General features: G+C 48.3%; 7 protein-coding genes across 7 annotated transcripts; 5 read left to right on the forward strand and 2 right to left on the reverse strand.

The window, feature by feature from the left end:
* Positions 1 to 278: 278 nt before the first annotated feature.
* Positions 279 to 1,907, forward strand: EYB26_002129 (uncharacterized protein; the record flags this gene model as incomplete). The annotated part of the gene is made up of 4 exons (XM_054261436.1): positions 279 to 404; positions 458 to 663; positions 716 to 1,478; positions 1,533 to 1,907. 4 exons carry the CDS (start codon positions 279 to 281, stop codon positions 1,905 to 1,907), a joined length of 1,470 nt encoding a protein of 489 aa, XP_054117411.1.
* Positions 1,908 to 4,363: 2,456 nt separating this feature from the next.
* On the forward strand, positions 4,364 to 6,292 carry EYB26_002130 (uncharacterized protein; the record flags this gene model as incomplete). Its single annotated transcript, XM_054261437.1, has 2 exons — positions 4,364 to 4,983; positions 5,032 to 6,292. 2 exons carry the CDS (start codon positions 4,364 to 4,366, stop codon positions 6,290 to 6,292), a joined length of 1,881 nt encoding a protein of 626 aa, XP_054117412.1.
* A 418-nt stretch (positions 6,293 to 6,710) lies between these two features.
* EYB26_002131 (uncharacterized protein) lies at positions 6,711 to 7,241 on the forward strand (the record flags this gene model as incomplete). The annotated part of the gene is made up of 3 exons (XM_054261438.1): positions 6,711 to 6,751; positions 6,873 to 7,020; positions 7,095 to 7,241. The coding sequence occupies 3 exons, from the start codon at positions 6,711 to 6,713 to the stop codon at positions 7,239 to 7,241; spliced, it is 336 nt and encodes a 111-aa protein (XP_054117413.1).
* A 388-nt stretch (positions 7,242 to 7,629) lies between these two features.
* On the forward strand, positions 7,630 to 9,137 carry EYB26_002132 (uncharacterized protein; the record flags this gene model as incomplete). Its single annotated transcript, XM_054261439.1, has 3 exons — positions 7,630 to 7,849; positions 7,906 to 7,951; positions 8,009 to 9,137. 3 exons carry the CDS (start codon positions 7,630 to 7,632, stop codon positions 9,135 to 9,137), a joined length of 1,395 nt encoding a protein of 464 aa, XP_054117414.1.
* A 68-nt stretch (positions 9,138 to 9,205) lies between these two features.
* Positions 9,206 to 9,617, reverse strand: EYB26_002133 (uncharacterized protein; the record flags this gene model as incomplete). The annotated part of the gene is made up of 2 exons (XM_054261440.1): positions 9,206 to 9,454; positions 9,519 to 9,617. The coding sequence occupies 2 exons, from the start codon at positions 9,615 to 9,617 to the stop codon at positions 9,206 to 9,208; spliced, it is 348 nt and encodes a 115-aa protein (XP_054117415.1).
* Positions 9,618 to 12,045: 2,428 nt separating this feature from the next.
* On the forward strand, positions 12,046 to 13,870 carry EYB26_002134 (uncharacterized protein; the record flags this gene model as incomplete). Its single annotated transcript, XM_054261441.1, has 2 exons — positions 12,046 to 12,380; positions 12,439 to 13,870. 2 exons carry the CDS (start codon positions 12,046 to 12,048, stop codon positions 13,868 to 13,870), a joined length of 1,767 nt encoding a protein of 588 aa, XP_054117416.1.
* A 429-nt stretch (positions 13,871 to 14,299) lies between these two features.
* EYB26_002135 (uncharacterized protein) lies at positions 14,300 to 15,508 on the reverse strand (the record flags this gene model as incomplete). The annotated part of the gene is made up of 3 exons (XM_054261442.1): positions 14,300 to 14,975; positions 15,039 to 15,256; positions 15,320 to 15,508. The coding sequence occupies 3 exons, from the start codon at positions 15,506 to 15,508 to the stop codon at positions 14,300 to 14,302; spliced, it is 1,083 nt and encodes a 360-aa protein (XP_054117417.1).
* Between the last annotated feature and the right edge of the window lie 84 nt (positions 15,509 to 15,592).

Here is a 15,592-nt window from a genome sequence, read left to right on the forward strand (position 1 = left end):
GGTCGGCAAACTGTCATGCAGTGTCGGATATCTACCCGTAATCACGGCAACCTGCCTCTTATCAGATGCCTCGAAACGATATCGCAGCTTTCCCCAGAAAAAAAGTTAGGACGCTCGGATTTATTCCGACGTTCCCACCTGGAATCAAAATGAGATAAAAGAGTATGCATCAGACGACTGATAAAATAGACGGAGTCCCCCGCCATGCTCATGTCTTGGTCGGAATTTTACTCTGTCGTTTGAAAGCGTCTTACGGTACCAGACGGTGAATTTGCAGCATGGCTACCACCCTTGAGAGAAAGGCTTACTCGCCTGAAGTCGGCGAGACCCAGACTCAGAATGGCTTCACACCTGAAGAGGAGAAGCAGGTCTTGAGAAAGATTGATCGGGTCATCTTACCAATGGTATGTACCTTCAGTGCCTCCTGGATTCTTTCGTCCCTCTAACGACGAAGTAGATGTGCTTTGTCTTTTTCCTTCAATATCTAGACAAGCAATCACTCTCTTATGCTGGCGTATTCGGTCTCATCACGGACCTAAACATGTCCAGCAGTCAGTTCTCATGGTGCAGCTCCATCTTTTACGTCGGCCAATTGGTCTCGGAGTATCCCTTTATCTATCTTATGTCTCGACTCCCTATCAACAAATTCGTGGGTACAACAGTGTACGTCATCTTAAACAAAAACCCTGGATAGACTCAGTACTGACGAGAATAGTTGCATCTGGGGAATCGTCTGCATGTGTCTCGCCGCACCTCAGAACTTTGCCGGTTTCGCCGCAGTCCGCTTCCTGCTCGGTTTCGCTGAAGGCGCCGTCTCCCCATCCTTTATCACCATGACAGCAATCTGGTATCGCAAATCGGAACATAGTTCCCGAACTGCTCTTTGGGTTACCATGAACGGCATCGCGCAGGTCATTGGCTGTCTTTTGATGTATGGCATTGCGAAGAATTCTTCGCTGTCGCTTCAGCCATGGAGGACATTGTTCCTGGTTTGTGGTGCTATTACCTCCGTGGCTGGAGTTGCGTTTTATTTATTGATTCCCAATGGTCCCAAGGATGCGTGGTTCTTTACTCCTCGTGAAAAGGAAGTCATGGCCCTCCGCATGGCGGCTGATAGGGAAGGAGGCGACAAGACGAACTTCTCAATGGCTCAACTCAGGGAAACACTCCTCGACCCCAAGGCGTGGTTCGTCTTTTGGTTCGGCGTGCTGGTCACCATGCAAAGCCCTGTGTTGACATTCGCAAGTCTTGTCATCAAGAGCCTGGGCGCGGATAAGTTTCAGACAATCCTGTATACGGCGCCGTCGGGAGCAGTTCAGATTCTGTTGTTGTGGATTGGCGTCTTGCTTTGCTATTTGGTACCCAACAATCGCACGGTGGTTGCTTTTTGTCTTTGCATTCCCCCTTTGGTGGGTAATGTGTTGTTGATGAAGTTGACGGTTTCTGCGGGATGGGGTTTGATTGTTGCCTCCTGGCTGGTATGGTTTGCCTCTTTTCATTCTCTCTGCACATTTTCTGACCTTTTTCTTCAGTCATCCTGTATCTCAGCACCCTGGTCCATCCTCCTCTCCCTCGCCGCCTCCAACTCTAAGGGAAACACAAAACGCGCCATTGTCAATGCCATGTTCTTCATCGGCTACTGCGCCGGCTGCATTGCTGCACCTCAGCTCTGGACTCATGGACCCCGGTACTTTTCCGGCGTGGTGACTTCTATTGTGACCTGGTGTCTTTTGGCTACCGTTGTACTAGCTTACTGGTACGTGTGTTGGAAAGACAATAAAAGCAGAGATGCAGAGAAGCTCGAGCGGACTGATTCCTCCGAGGATGGAATGGCTTTGGATGAGAATGGGTTGCCGGTTGGCGACATGACGGATAAGGAGGACCGGCATTTTAGATATAGCTACTAACCAGCTGCTGCCCGTCTCCAGGCGTCAAAGCGTCAAAGACGTGCGCAGGTGCAGCGGTCGATTGTGTCGATGTACGGAGTATATGAGTGCTACCTAGTCAAGTACAGATACCTACTCAACTATAACATTTAACCATCAAAGCTTTCACTTGAGCAACGGCAGTCCTACTATAAAATAGTCTCTTGTGGCGGAAGAGAGTGCATACGAGTGACTACCGCATGTAGTAGTTACCTACCCAGGTCCGGCCAAGATGTTCGTAGGAGTCTAGACTCGATAAACACGTAGCCCCTCGTGGACAGCGGTTCTTCCGGGTCTCTGACTCGTGTCTTTTGAGTGGCGCAAGCCACTGGCGACTCAGTGCGAGTCCTACTGTCCTTGAGTCTTGAGTCTTGACTCTTAAGTGGATTTGTACTCTATTCTACGTGGTAAACTATGGTGGGAGAGAGAGCTAGAGAAACGGTCAATGAGCAGGCGCCGTTGTCGGATGCCCCAGACTGAGCCATCAGCCGGACCGGTATCGGCTCAATCACTTAGGCTTTCTACGTAGGTAGAACCAAGTTGCCAAGCATCAATCAACAGTTCCAACTTCACAACGGACAGACGTTTGACTCTTGAGAGTCGACAGTCAGCTGAAACTAGGAACGAATCGGGACAATGTCGGTATTCTTTCCCTTTCCGCTCATCGATCCGGACCAAGCGCCGCACTAAATCGAAGAAGTCGGTGCAGACAGCCAGACACGCGAGCAGGGTACATCGCCAGAGTCATCCATCTAGGTAACTACGTACTAACTACCTGTCCAACGCCTACGGAATATGCACAGCAATTCTACTCCTCGTCGAAAACGTTCCATGATAACCACGCTCTGCAGATCCCCGATCTTAGCCTCAAGCCGTCGTTTCATGTCCAAGACCTGAACATCAAGAAGCTTCCATCTACAAGACCCCTGTTCCCTCCCCATGTCTGTCACGCGCCCACACGTACCGGTATCTGGATGGATGGTACTGTCTCGGGGCTGAGCTTGGGGTCGATTAACCTGAGTTGGTCAGGCCAGACAAGAGAATCGCAGGGACGGCGAAGTAGTCTTCGAAGAACCGAAATGACATCAACGATCGATCAGATAGATCTTCGTCCCAACGGTCAGTCGAGAGAGAATATCAACTAAACCAACATGAGATGGCTGAGGTGAAGCACCCCGTACTCGTACCGCTCCGAAAGCGGAAGTGGAACTGTGATACAACGTATGTACTTCTCTCGATATGTGACTGTGTTGCGTGGTGTGCGTTGTCTGTGCTGGGGACTGAGACCAGTGAGGTGACTCACACAATAAAAAACTAATTTACTCACTCCATCAGTTTCGAGAGGAGATGAAATAGCATTGGCCGTTGTGGAAGCTTTGCTGAGTATTGATGGGGCGGCGGGCTACCGTGGTACGGAATGCGGAGTTGTGCTTGTGCTCCGGTAGGTACCTGTACGATAGTATCATACTCCTACGTAGCCAGAACGGAGTACTCTGTATACGACTTCCTTATACACGATTTCTGTGGAAAGAAAAAAATTACACGCAATTGACGAGGAGAAGATACAAATCTACAAAAGTCATACATAGTATCCAAAGCGCAAGGTGGCTCTGTAGCCATACAGCTGAATCTATATCCGGATCGTCACACATCCTCTACCTACGGTCTCCTCTCCCAACTTCCCAAGTTGTCTGTCCCCAACAACTCAGGCTGCTCAGCCAACTCGACAACCAGACATTATCATTGGTGGCCGCTGTATAGTAATTGGCGAATATCATTGGAGACCTCAAACTCTGGACCTGGAGACCCAGAAACATCAATCGTCATCGTCCTTCTCACACAACGTCACATCGGGTCCAAGCCTTGTGCCCGTGTGGTCGCATTGCTATATCTCACGCCCTCGTCCACCCACACGATTCCTCGTCCGTTCATCTTACTTCGGCTTCTACTTCGGCACGTCGGCATACCTACCTAGATATCTTGATCCTAGGCATCGAACAATAAAATAGAAACAATCGTGCGTGCCATCCCGTCCAGGAACAGTCATCCCCCGCGCCGCTGCCTACCACCACCGGAGACGACATCACTAGCTCTGCTACTAGAACCGTCAGCATCCCGACCTTCTAGTCAGATTCGAAGAACATATATCCCTGTCCATACTCGTTTACCCACGCATTCCGTCGCGCGATAATATATAATTGTGGTGGAACTGGTTGTTCGAGACTCCCTTGCACGGACGCATCCCGTCGGGCATACAGTGCGACATACCCCCATCACACCGTCTGCGTAACACAACAAAGCTGACTGTTCAGTTTCTATTCTGATAGAGAGTTCAATTGCGAAGTATGCCGATTTGACCGTTTCGCACGTATTTCTCACGTCTCAACCTAGATACATATATATACATACACGGCATATCCACCGGTATATATTGCACCATGACTCAGCCGGCCGCCACGTTCTCTCAGGATGTAGACCCACAGACTACAATAGACGACGTTGACGATGAGGACGTCGCCTCCGAGCCGGAACATACACGCAGCGAAGAGCCGAGACTCAGCGTGGATCCAGTGGAAGAGTTCATCAAACCGTTGGTTTTGGAGGAATCGCGACTGTACAATCTAGCTCGTCGCTTCTCGGAGGTCTACCGTGAGCTTGCGCTGACCTCTGATCAACAATTTCTGCCGACACCTGTGACGCAATTACCCACCGGCGAAGAAGTCGGTCGTTATTTGGCAATTGATGTTGGAGGTAGTAATCTACGGGTTGCCTTTATTGAATTGTTGGGCGAAGATGCAGACTCCGATAGAAGTCCCGGCAATGCTTCGGAAAGATCGCGTGATACGATTCGCAAGGCTCAGCGACAGCGGGTGAGGCGGACGCTGGAGAAAGCATGGCCGATTCAGGAACATTTGAAGAAGGATAAAGCGGAAGATTTGTTCTCGTGGATAGGTGATTGCGTCGCTGAAGTTATAGCCGACAGTCTTTCGTCGGATGCTACCAAAGGGGATATTCCAGAGGAGTTGGAAATGGGTATCACATTTAGTTTTCCCATAATGTATGTTTGCGCTCCTTTTTCTGAATTCGTTTTCTGACAGTAAAACAGGCAGGAATCTGTGGATGAGGCTACGCTCATGCCCATGGGCAAGGGCTTTGCAATCACATCCGATCTCAACTTGCGAAATATGCTTCTTTCAGGTTACGAAAAGCATACCAGACGAAGCGAAGACGACGAACCATCGTCAAAGAGGCGGAAGCTCTATGCCCTTCCCAAACTGAAGATTGCTGCCATCACCAACGACACCGTTGCAACTTTAGTGTCGTCGGCATATTGCGTAAAATCGCTGCCCAACAGTCGTGTCACCATGGCTATTATCGTCGGAACAGGGTGCAATGCCACGATACCAATGTTACTGACCGATTTGCACGAATCCAAGGCCAAGCTGGTCAGCTCGAGAGATTCCAAGGCTACGCAAACAGTGGTGAATACAGAAATCACGATTTCCGGTGCAGCAGCTCCATTGAAGGAGCTCAACATTGAGACAAAATGGGATATCCTACTCGACAGGGCATGCTCTCGACCTGGTTTCCAACCACTGGAGTATATGACTGGTGGACGATACATTGGCGAACTTGTGCGGATAGTTTTCTTCGACTATCTGACTAAGGTGCTGGGAGTTACTAAGAAAGAGTTGCCGGCCAATTTGGTACAGGAATATGCGCTGTCTACGACCTTTCTTTCGCACAAAGTTGCGCGCAGTCGATCTGACCAAGAACTAGCTGCGGAACTGGCACGGTCCCTGCCTCCGCCAGAGTCCAGTGAATGGTCTTGGAGTAAAGACACAGCAGGTGCATTCCGGAAAATTGCCAGAGCCGTTCAAACACGGTCAGCCGGACTAATCGCCTCAGCCGTCGTAGGACTTCTCGCATGCACACGAGAGATTCAGCTTAGAGACGATAGCGCGCGAAACTCACCTCAACCCCCGCTGGATGAAGAAAAAACACATCAGAATTCTCCATCCACAAACCAAGAACAAACCCTCGCTTCAACCACACCAGCAGTAGCTGCAGCCGCTAAATCGCCCTCTTCAAACACAAACAGTAATCAACGAGGCCTCATCGTCCCTGTCCTCGCACCAGCACCAGCAGACTGGCAATCCGGTCCTGAGGAGTTGGTAGTCGCTTACACCGGAGGAATCATTCAGAATTACCCCAACTTCAAGGAAACGTGCCAGCGATACATCGATCGCATGATCATGCGGACCGGTCCGCAGAAGAGTGGCAAGTCTGTGTTTTTACGTGAAGCTTCAGATGGAGGTGTCATTGGGGCGGGGGTTCTTGCTGGCATGGTTGCTGGGCTTGGTTAATGATAGACATTTGCGATCGTTCCTGAGCTTCAAATGGAGTCATTGGCGATAATGGTCAGAAGTGAGATACAGAAGACTACTACTACTATATTGGAGGGAGTTTTAGGGCTCGGTGTTTAGTATGAGGTTGGCGTTTCCTTTTCAGCTTTTAGGTATATAAAGTTGGATGAATCACAGTATACATGTCGTTAAACACTTTACGCGTCCCAGCACTCGATATTCAACAATAAAGACAGTTGCAATCAACGACCGTACTGTAGTATATACAAAGTGAACAGCGGTGCCTGAGGCATCAGTCGGTGCTAACATCGTCAACGCACGTGATCTCGCCTCAGAGGCTGAGCCTCACTTCAACCAGACTATTTAAACTACTTCATCCCAACACTCACCTCAACCTTACAACCATCAAACCGCAAACATGAGCTCTCAAGCATACTACGAGCTCTACCGCGGTAGCAGGTAATAGCCACACTATTTCTCGCAATCGTCACCCATGCAATCCCATTCCTAGTCTTTGGAAGAAAGGAAATCGTAGAAATCCAGGCTAACGTGATGCTTGCTTGCTGCTTATGTGCTACAGTCTCGGACTCTCCTTGACAGATACACTCGATGACCTCATCAACGAAGGCCGAATCGAGCCACAGTTGGCTATGAAGATTCTCTCGAACTATGATCGTTACGTTACGGAGATACTAGCTGTGCAGGTTCGGGCGAGGTTGACGTTCAAGGTATGCCTTTTGTCTTCCCTACATCCTTGTAGTTATTGGGAGGGAGAGGTTGTTGACGGTTGGTGTTTGTGAAGGGCCACCTCGATACATACCGTTTCTGCGATGAAGTGTGGACGTTCCTGATCAAGGATGTCACGTTCAAACTCGATAATCAACAGACTGTTTTGGCCGATAGGGTCAAGATTGTGAGCTGTAACAGCAAGCGTCCTGGAGAGACCTAAAGTTGAAGAGAAGAGCCGTCGCATTATATTATCCGTTGCATAGTCCCATAAAATCGGTTCGACTGGGGTTGGTGGTCACGAATCAGAAGATTGATGAAACATACAATTTACGATGGGATGGGCGTTTTTTAGGAGTTATTGATTATGACATGGGGTTATATCATGTCATTTATTATTGAAGAAATCAGATACCCGTCAATCATACAATTTTAGTTTGACATGATTTTGTAAACTTAACAGTGTAGAAACAAGTACAAGCACTTAAACGGACCGCGGACGTCGTGATAATCTCCGATGCGGGACGTCATCACCAATCGCAACAACAACTAACTACCGCGCCATGCACACTTAAAACCTGTAATCAACGACAACACAGCATAGCACTGAGATGCCACGCTTACTACCATGGCTAACGAAGGATGATCTTCGCGAGAACCGTAATCGCAACACTCCAACTCCGACGCCCGGCACACAACCGGCTTCGCGACGACGGCCTCGTACACCGTCACCAGGAGCATTGAGCCATGGCGGTGGTGATCGCAGGGGAAAGAAGCGGGGCCCGGCGACAGATAACACGCCTTCGAAGAGTGTTGATTTTTTGAGATCTTGTCAGTATGATGATTCCTTGCTAGTACTTTTTTTAGTTCGTACTGACGACGTCAAGCCCGGAGTCCGCCCACGTCGCCGATAGCATCTCCCCCAACCGAAGAGTACCGCAAACCCCCAGAATTTTACTAATTTCTACGACCTGACTAACAAGTGAAAAGGTATATGATCCCAGGTATTGAGAATGACGACATGTACATCATGGTCGAAGACGAATTCTACGCCATCGCACAACAATTCACCCGCCATCTACATCACGCCGAATACATACGTCGCAAGAAGCAAGCCAAGAAAATGAACGCATCCGTTTTGAGGGAGATGGAGCGCCCGACCGACGGCAAGACGCCGATGAGTAAGGAGACACTGAAACGGAAGGAAAGTGAACGGCTACACGAGCGGCAGAGGAAAGGGTTGGAGCCGTCTGTGAGACGGCCTGAGGATAGTGATGATGATCTGGCAGAAGAAGAAGAGGAGGATGAGGAGGAAGAGAAAGAGAATGATCCGTGGTATGGGACTTCGTTGCATACATTCATGACTAGTCCGCGCAAGAATAGGTCGCTTGTGGGATTGGAAAGGATTAGGTCGAAGACTAGAGCTGCGGCGGGGTTTGGGTCGGAGGTTACACTTGCGGCGAGACCTAATTCATCATCGTCGCGGCTAGGTTCGTCGTCTTTGCATGCGAATGCGAATGCGCTGTTAGTAGATGAGGATCAGGCGACTTCGTCGGGAGAGGATGATGATTTGGAGATTGTGGAGGTGAGGCCGAGTAGACCGAATGCGTTACCACAGTCTGAAGTGCGGGTGCGAACGAGCACTGTCAAGAGGGAGTCGCCGGATGTTGATGTGAATCCTGTCATTCAACAAAATACTATCAAACGTCGAGAGGCGACGTTCGATGGCCGACGAACGACTACTTCTGCGGACCCTCATCAACAACAGCAGCAGCAGCAGCCCGTTATACAAAAGGAGTATGTTCGTCCTAGAATCCCGGAACCTGAAGCGAGAAAACAAGCCTCTACCACATCTACGAAAACCTCAACTTCTAACATACCCAGAAAAAGAAGATTTCTGGATGAATTGGATGATGTTATGGTTACACCGAAGATTGAGAATAATGACACGTCAAGAAATAAGGATATAATACAGGGCCAGCCTCGAAAAGTATTACCAATAGCATCAACAGCAAAAGAATCTCACTCCACGTATCGTACAGCACCCAAGCAAAAGCAGCAACAAGACAAGACGGCGAAGAGATCACGTATCACTGATATCCCAACGTTTTTGGTGTGAAGTTTGGGCATTTGGAAATGACCAAATATTCAGAGCGATGATAATAGTCGACTCGGCAAGGCGAATAATCATGTCGTCAACTTTGCACCCAGCCTGAGAACCTGTTTCCTCAGCTGATCCCTTTTGGACAGTTGTCGCACCATCGCAGCGTTCTGGGCGGCTTCTTTCTCGACAATGACTCCGTGACTGTCATTTTGATGTAGTGTGCTCTGACTTGGACTGGTCAGATCCGAGCATGTTTCTAGACTGAAGAATGCCTGCCCGTCGTCTATACATGGTATTGTGACTATTTCTTTTCGAAAGTTGGTCGGAGGTCCCTATTCCCACGAAACAAGTTAGTGAGCAGGGTTCATCGTCAGCTTCATGTATCGGGAAACGAACAATTTCAATGATCCTCCCTATATTGTCATCTTCCTCTTTTCGACTAAATACGATTTTAAGCCATTGCGATATAGGCGAGAAACAGCCACAGGTCAACATGATATTATATGTGGTGGCTCGAGTTGTCCGCGTGTGCGTCTTGAGGCGGGAAATATAAATGGAAGCTGCAATGCAATGCAATGAAAAGGAAAGCGAGGGTATCTTATGGCATGCACAAAAGGAAAAACGACGCACAAGCGAATAATAAGACAAGAAAGTCAAAGCAAAGACTACTGGAGAACAGAACGACACCTTTCTTCAGCTTCTTTTCGTTATATCGTTGAAAGAGCGTGACAATCTCGACGAGGAGGAAGAAGCTCGAAAGATTATAACTATATATAAGTTTGGCCTTCAGTGTTATGTTACACAAGCCATCCTCAAGGCTTGTAGCTTCACTCACATAACTCAGATAGCGAGGGCAACCATCAGGTCTCATAGTCTCACATTTCCCATCCCGACTAAGCCTCCTTTCTACATTGACAGGACCGAAATAGAATTACCTGGTACTACCAAGCTCCTGGCTTCCGAACTATATTAGTACTAGACAGAATTCCTCAGTCACAGTGCCGAGCTGTCAATGAAGATCCGCAAAGTTTGAACGAATGAACACGTTCTGGAAATATGGTAATATATCTCCGGGAGCCAATAATTGGCAGAAAGTACGGAGTGTCAAGGTTCAGCATTTTTGTTCTTAATTCTTGCATGCATTGCAATTTTATGGGGAGAATTGCTACCATGTATCAATTTGCAGAGGTGGACGTTCTGGCTGCAAGGGCTCTCTCAATCTAGGGTGTCCACCAGTGTTTCGTTGCACTTTCCCTCGGGAACCTGCCTTGGTAGGATTAGGATGAAACAAGTGGAACTCCTTGAAGGGAGCTTTTGACGTGTTTGGTGTGGGAGGACAAAGAACTTGGCTCCATGCATCCTTGTACAGCTTAAAACAACCGTGTCTTCCGACTCCATAGCCATTTAACTATTTAAGTAGTCAACTTATAAACCGGCCCAAGCTCCCTATTTCTCTGTCTCTGCAACTATTTTTTTTCACTCTATGATCATCTTCGATGTTACACGTTACATTTCCTCTCTAGACGAATATTGAATATCTCCATCCCGCGTGCCACATTCCGGGACGCAAAATGACACCCCCAGCTCCCCCTCTTTGGGCTGCCCCTGGCGGCGTGTAACGCGCCAATTGACTTTTTTCTTAAAAAAATTTATTCTGAATGTATTCATCAGAAGTTGCAGAATGGGACTGCTACTATTGATTACAGAAAAGCAAAATGTCATAGTTAGCGGTTGATTTGGTCTTCATTCCATTCCATCTTATCCTGATGATCACCAAAGCCCTAACTCCCGAGACCGGAAATCGGTATAACCACACCTAACCATAATCGAATACATTTCTCGGAAGGATTATAAAAATTTATACGCTAAAAGTCATTGATATTGCCGATGCCCAACATGGTTCGATCTTCATTCAGACTGCAGGGATATGTTTCGCGGCCTTGTACCAGCACAGATTGAGAATGCTTCGAGTCGGAATTTATGTGTCTCCTGGCGGTCAATCGCGGAGTTAAGGGGATAACATTCATTAAACTATACTCTGTAGTATACGTAGTATAGTGTCTCCGCAAGATTTGATTCATTGGCCGGTTAGCAGTGTTCTATACGATCTAGTGGAGTCATCATGATCCTCCTGTCCCTCGAAACGCGGAAACGGTCAATGGTCAACTTTATGTAGTACACGGCAGAAGATCGCAGACATATCTGCCATCTTCATCGTCTTGTAGGATATAGCGATCTAAAAGCGATATATCTTTTTAATCCTCCTTCTCTCTTCCATAGACACGCAACCCACGGTCAAAATATAATTACACTTCCCATGTACTCCGTAGACTACTACGTACCCAGTACGTATATACGTACTACGAGATGATGTTGGGACTATCCCTACCTAAATAGGTGTCATTATACTTCTCGTATTTTAAGGTTTGCGAAGCCTCAAGCCGCCCATGTTCATCAAATAAGAAAGGCCCATCACCATGACACAGTCCGCCAAATAAGGGTGATGACAGAAAAAAGAAAAACGATATGCTTTCAATGCGGCCTTTCAGCGCCGGGAACGAAGCAGGATCGACGGTTGGTTTACTCAAATTAGCTATTTACGCTCTTTTAAGTCGACAGGGGTTCTGACTCTTGAGAAGTGATTGTATTACGAGTATGCACTCCAAAGTATAATAGAGGGCCCCGGGGGCCTGAGCGGGCAAGTCTGACATGGAACGAACATCAATGAGGCTGAATGAGCACTTTGTACAGAGACGCAGTCAGCGCATGTTGGATGTGCAGCCGCTGCTGTGATATAGACATGTGCTCAAAACCGTCTTTGGAGCAGCATACTTCCTTTACCTCACTAGAAGAGAGAACGAGAACCTCTTAGTAGTACAGTACACCTTATCTCCATGTCTATCCCCATGTCGAGGCCGTAGAAATGTCAACCTCTGCCTATGGCCCAGTCACTACTTCAGGAACTGTCGTTTCATACCTCCCCCTGACCACTGCATGGTCCGCTCCAGCCGAGTGTTCTTCCCTCTTTCTAGATACAAACGGCCACCTCTACCTGAATGCGCCGGAATACCACAATGGTGTATCAGGATCTCCTGAATGTGTGCCACCGGAGGTATCTGTATGGTGGTACCAGAGTTTGAACCCTGCCTCTCCAACAGAGACTCTGCTCGGAGGATACGATTTCGCATGCCCGGAGGCGTATACGACTGCATTCTTCTTCCTTGTGGGCTCGACCTCAACTATAGGCTGCTGTCCATCGTATGTTGCAAACTTATATCAACTAGGTCGTTGTTTTTGGCTAACTCGGAAAATATAGTCTTTATACTTATGGCGGCACATGGTGGGAGCATGGCAACCCAAACCAATGCTCATCTACTATTCCTGCTGGGACGATCACATACGTCCAGCCCTATAGTGGAACTATGTACTCAAGTACAAGCTTATATGTGTCAACACCCACCACCATAACCGGAGTACAAGTCAATGGATTCAAGATCGAAACAGCGCCGCAAACGGCCCCGCCAATGACAACCTCTACGACAGTATCAAACAGCGCATACGTTGCCACACCGTCAACGGAGGCCACAAATACTCCCTCTGGGCTTGAGACGAAAGAAAAGATCGGCATTGGTGTTGGCGTGTCTTTTGGCACGTTAACCCTGATGGGCCTGCTAGCGATTTGGTTCCTCTTGCGAAGAAGGAAACGAGATCTGCAGAACGTAAACCCACCTGAGACCTTCCATGAGAAAACTCATGCGAAGCCAGAGCTTGATTCTGCTCCTGCACCGGTAACACGTGAGAGTATCCCTGGGACTTCATACGGGAAACCAGAGCTTGAGTCTGCCTCTGCGCCGGTGAAAGAAACGAACCTAGCAACTAACTTCTATGAGATTGGGCCCTCCCCAATGTCCCAACCCATTGCTGAGTTGGATAGTACTATACCGGTAAATTCACTCAAGGCAAATGACCTTCTTACCGACGCAGACATCTCCGAGATGGAGAGACGTGCGCTCGAAGAAGAAACATCCGGTGCCTATGCAGCAGCCGAGGAGACATACCAGCGGGTAATCAAATGGCGTGAGAGTCATCAGGGTCCGGCGCACCCAGCCACGCTTACTAGCATCTACCGCCTTGTTCTAGTCTTGAACATGCGCAACAAGACAATTCAGGCCGACGAACTGTACCGCGAGCTCATACAACGAGATCAGACGCTGACAAATCCCCCTCGTCCAAGCTGGCCTCTTATCGGGGAGGATTTAATGCTACAAGGCAAGAATAATGAAGCTGCCGAGAAGATGATCAGACAGGAACTAGCGCTGAATATGCGGGTGCTGGGACCAGAGCACTTGTTGACAATATTCAGCCAGGGCAATTTGGCGAATGTGCTTCGACGACAGCTCAAACTCGAGGAAGCTGAGAAGGCGTACCGGCTTGTGCTGCAGATGAGTGATAAGGTGTTGGGTCCTGTGCATGCATATTCCTTGCAACAGATCAACAATCTAGCTGTGACATTGTCGATGCAAAACAAGAAGGATGAGGCAAGGGAAATCTATCGGCAGACGCTGGAGCGCACTATTAGTAAGGTGGGCTACGATCACCCAGATACCTACCCCAGTCTACATAATTTGAAGGGAGAGTTAGACGAGGATGAGGATTTACAGATTAAGATGTCAACTCCCAGGAATAAGTCGCTTCCAGAGGGCCAAAAATATCAGGCAACGGCTACGATAGTCCGTATGGACAAATAATCTTTTTTTTTTAAAAAAAAAAAAAAAAAAAAAAAAAAAAAAAGGTACAGCAGAAAGGGGCTGTACCGGTCTATTTGGGAGTTTCTTGATTACAGGCTGGTTCAAACCAGTTGAAATTAGTATCTAAGCCAAGTCTTTATGTACAATAGCTGCTGGCAAAAAAGAAAGTACAAATCTTCTACTATCCATAGAACATATGATGAAGCGCCAGATGACTAGCTCTACAGTAATATTGCTGTCTCGCTTCGGGCCCTCTAGGTATACTAGACATTGTTTAGACGCCCCAGTCTATCTAGAACATTTAGGTATGTCTTACTTTTGAGATTTCTGAACCTTATGCGGCAAGAAGTAGAACAAAGTGTCATATACTCATATAGACTATCGATACATGATGATATATCTATCATTCTGCATCATCCAAGTGAAGAATCACGCAAAAACTTCCGCAATATTTAAGGGTACGTTCCAGCAGTAACCTGCAAACGCCATCGCGCCCACACTCATCAAAGCAGCCATCAGAACATTCACGGCATTATTGTCGAGAATATCATATCCGCTCTCAATCTTTCGACTACCATGTGCCACTTCTTCTGCACTGGCGACTTTAGCAGGTGAACGGCGAGTTCGACTTGCCCAGCCACTGACGGCGTTGGCAACTGATTCCGTAGCGTGGATATCGCTGTCGTATTTTCTTGCGTCACTACCCGTCGCCGATGCGGTTGATCCAGGCTGAACAAGGACCTTACGACCACCACTTCCTTCCACGACTTTTCCGCTCCTCTTATCGACAACGCTGGCTTGAAGTAAACCTCCAAGGAGACTGTCGAGAAGACTGCCCAGTGTACCGCATACAGTAACCGCGACGACAAACAGGCCGCGTTCAGGGATGGACCATGACTCTGCACAGAAAGGGACGAATAGTGCCGACGTCACGGCAATAATGAAAGCGCCGAGGACACCGGCCAGAAGGCCGGTCAGGGTAACGCCGCCGTTGGTACCGGGTGGCACGACTCGCAGAGTTGGCGATGTGATTAGACGAGGTGGTGATTTAGAGAGAATGCCGAGTTCGGAGGAGAATGTATCTGCAGCGACGGCTGCATAGTTTCTGTAGAAAAGCACGTTAGTCCATACGATACCGTTTTACGTCTAGATGGGGGTATTGACGTACGCAATAATTCCCACAATCAAAATATCGCCAATATCAGCACCTTGAGCGAAGCATGTTGTTGAGTATCGTCCCTGGTTCCAGATCAAGTAGGTATGTAGTGCGGTGAGGACTGTGGCCACGATCGAGTTTGCGAGAACTTGTATGTGTGTACGGGCGCCTTCACCACCAGCAGCGCCGGAGGCTGACAAGGTCAACTGTGCTTTGATCTCATGTTTGACCTATGATACAGAATAGGGACGTGAGCAAGGTATATCGTGACAGTCAGCTTGGGAGGAGAATACCTTCGTCGCTCGACTACCAGCAAGATAGAAGACTGCTAGAAGAAGAAAAGGAGCTATCCACGGATGGAGGACGTGGACGACAGCGGTAAGGAAAGCCGCCAGAATTCCTGCAGGAGTGAGGGTCTTGCGGGACCAGGCGCGGTGAACCAGGGCGCCGACCGCAGGGACAGCAATAACTGGGTTCACCATGTCGAATATTGCCGATGATTATAGAGTTGTGATAGAGTTATTAAGGAGTTGGATGCCATGCCAACATGACAGCAAGGTGTTGTG

Source organism: Talaromyces marneffei, chromosome 1 (assembly GCF_009556855.1).
Source record: "Talaromyces marneffei chromosome 1, complete sequence".
NCBI classification, from domain to species: domain Eukaryota; kingdom Fungi; phylum Ascomycota; class Eurotiomycetes; order Eurotiales; family Trichocomaceae; genus Talaromyces; species Talaromyces marneffei.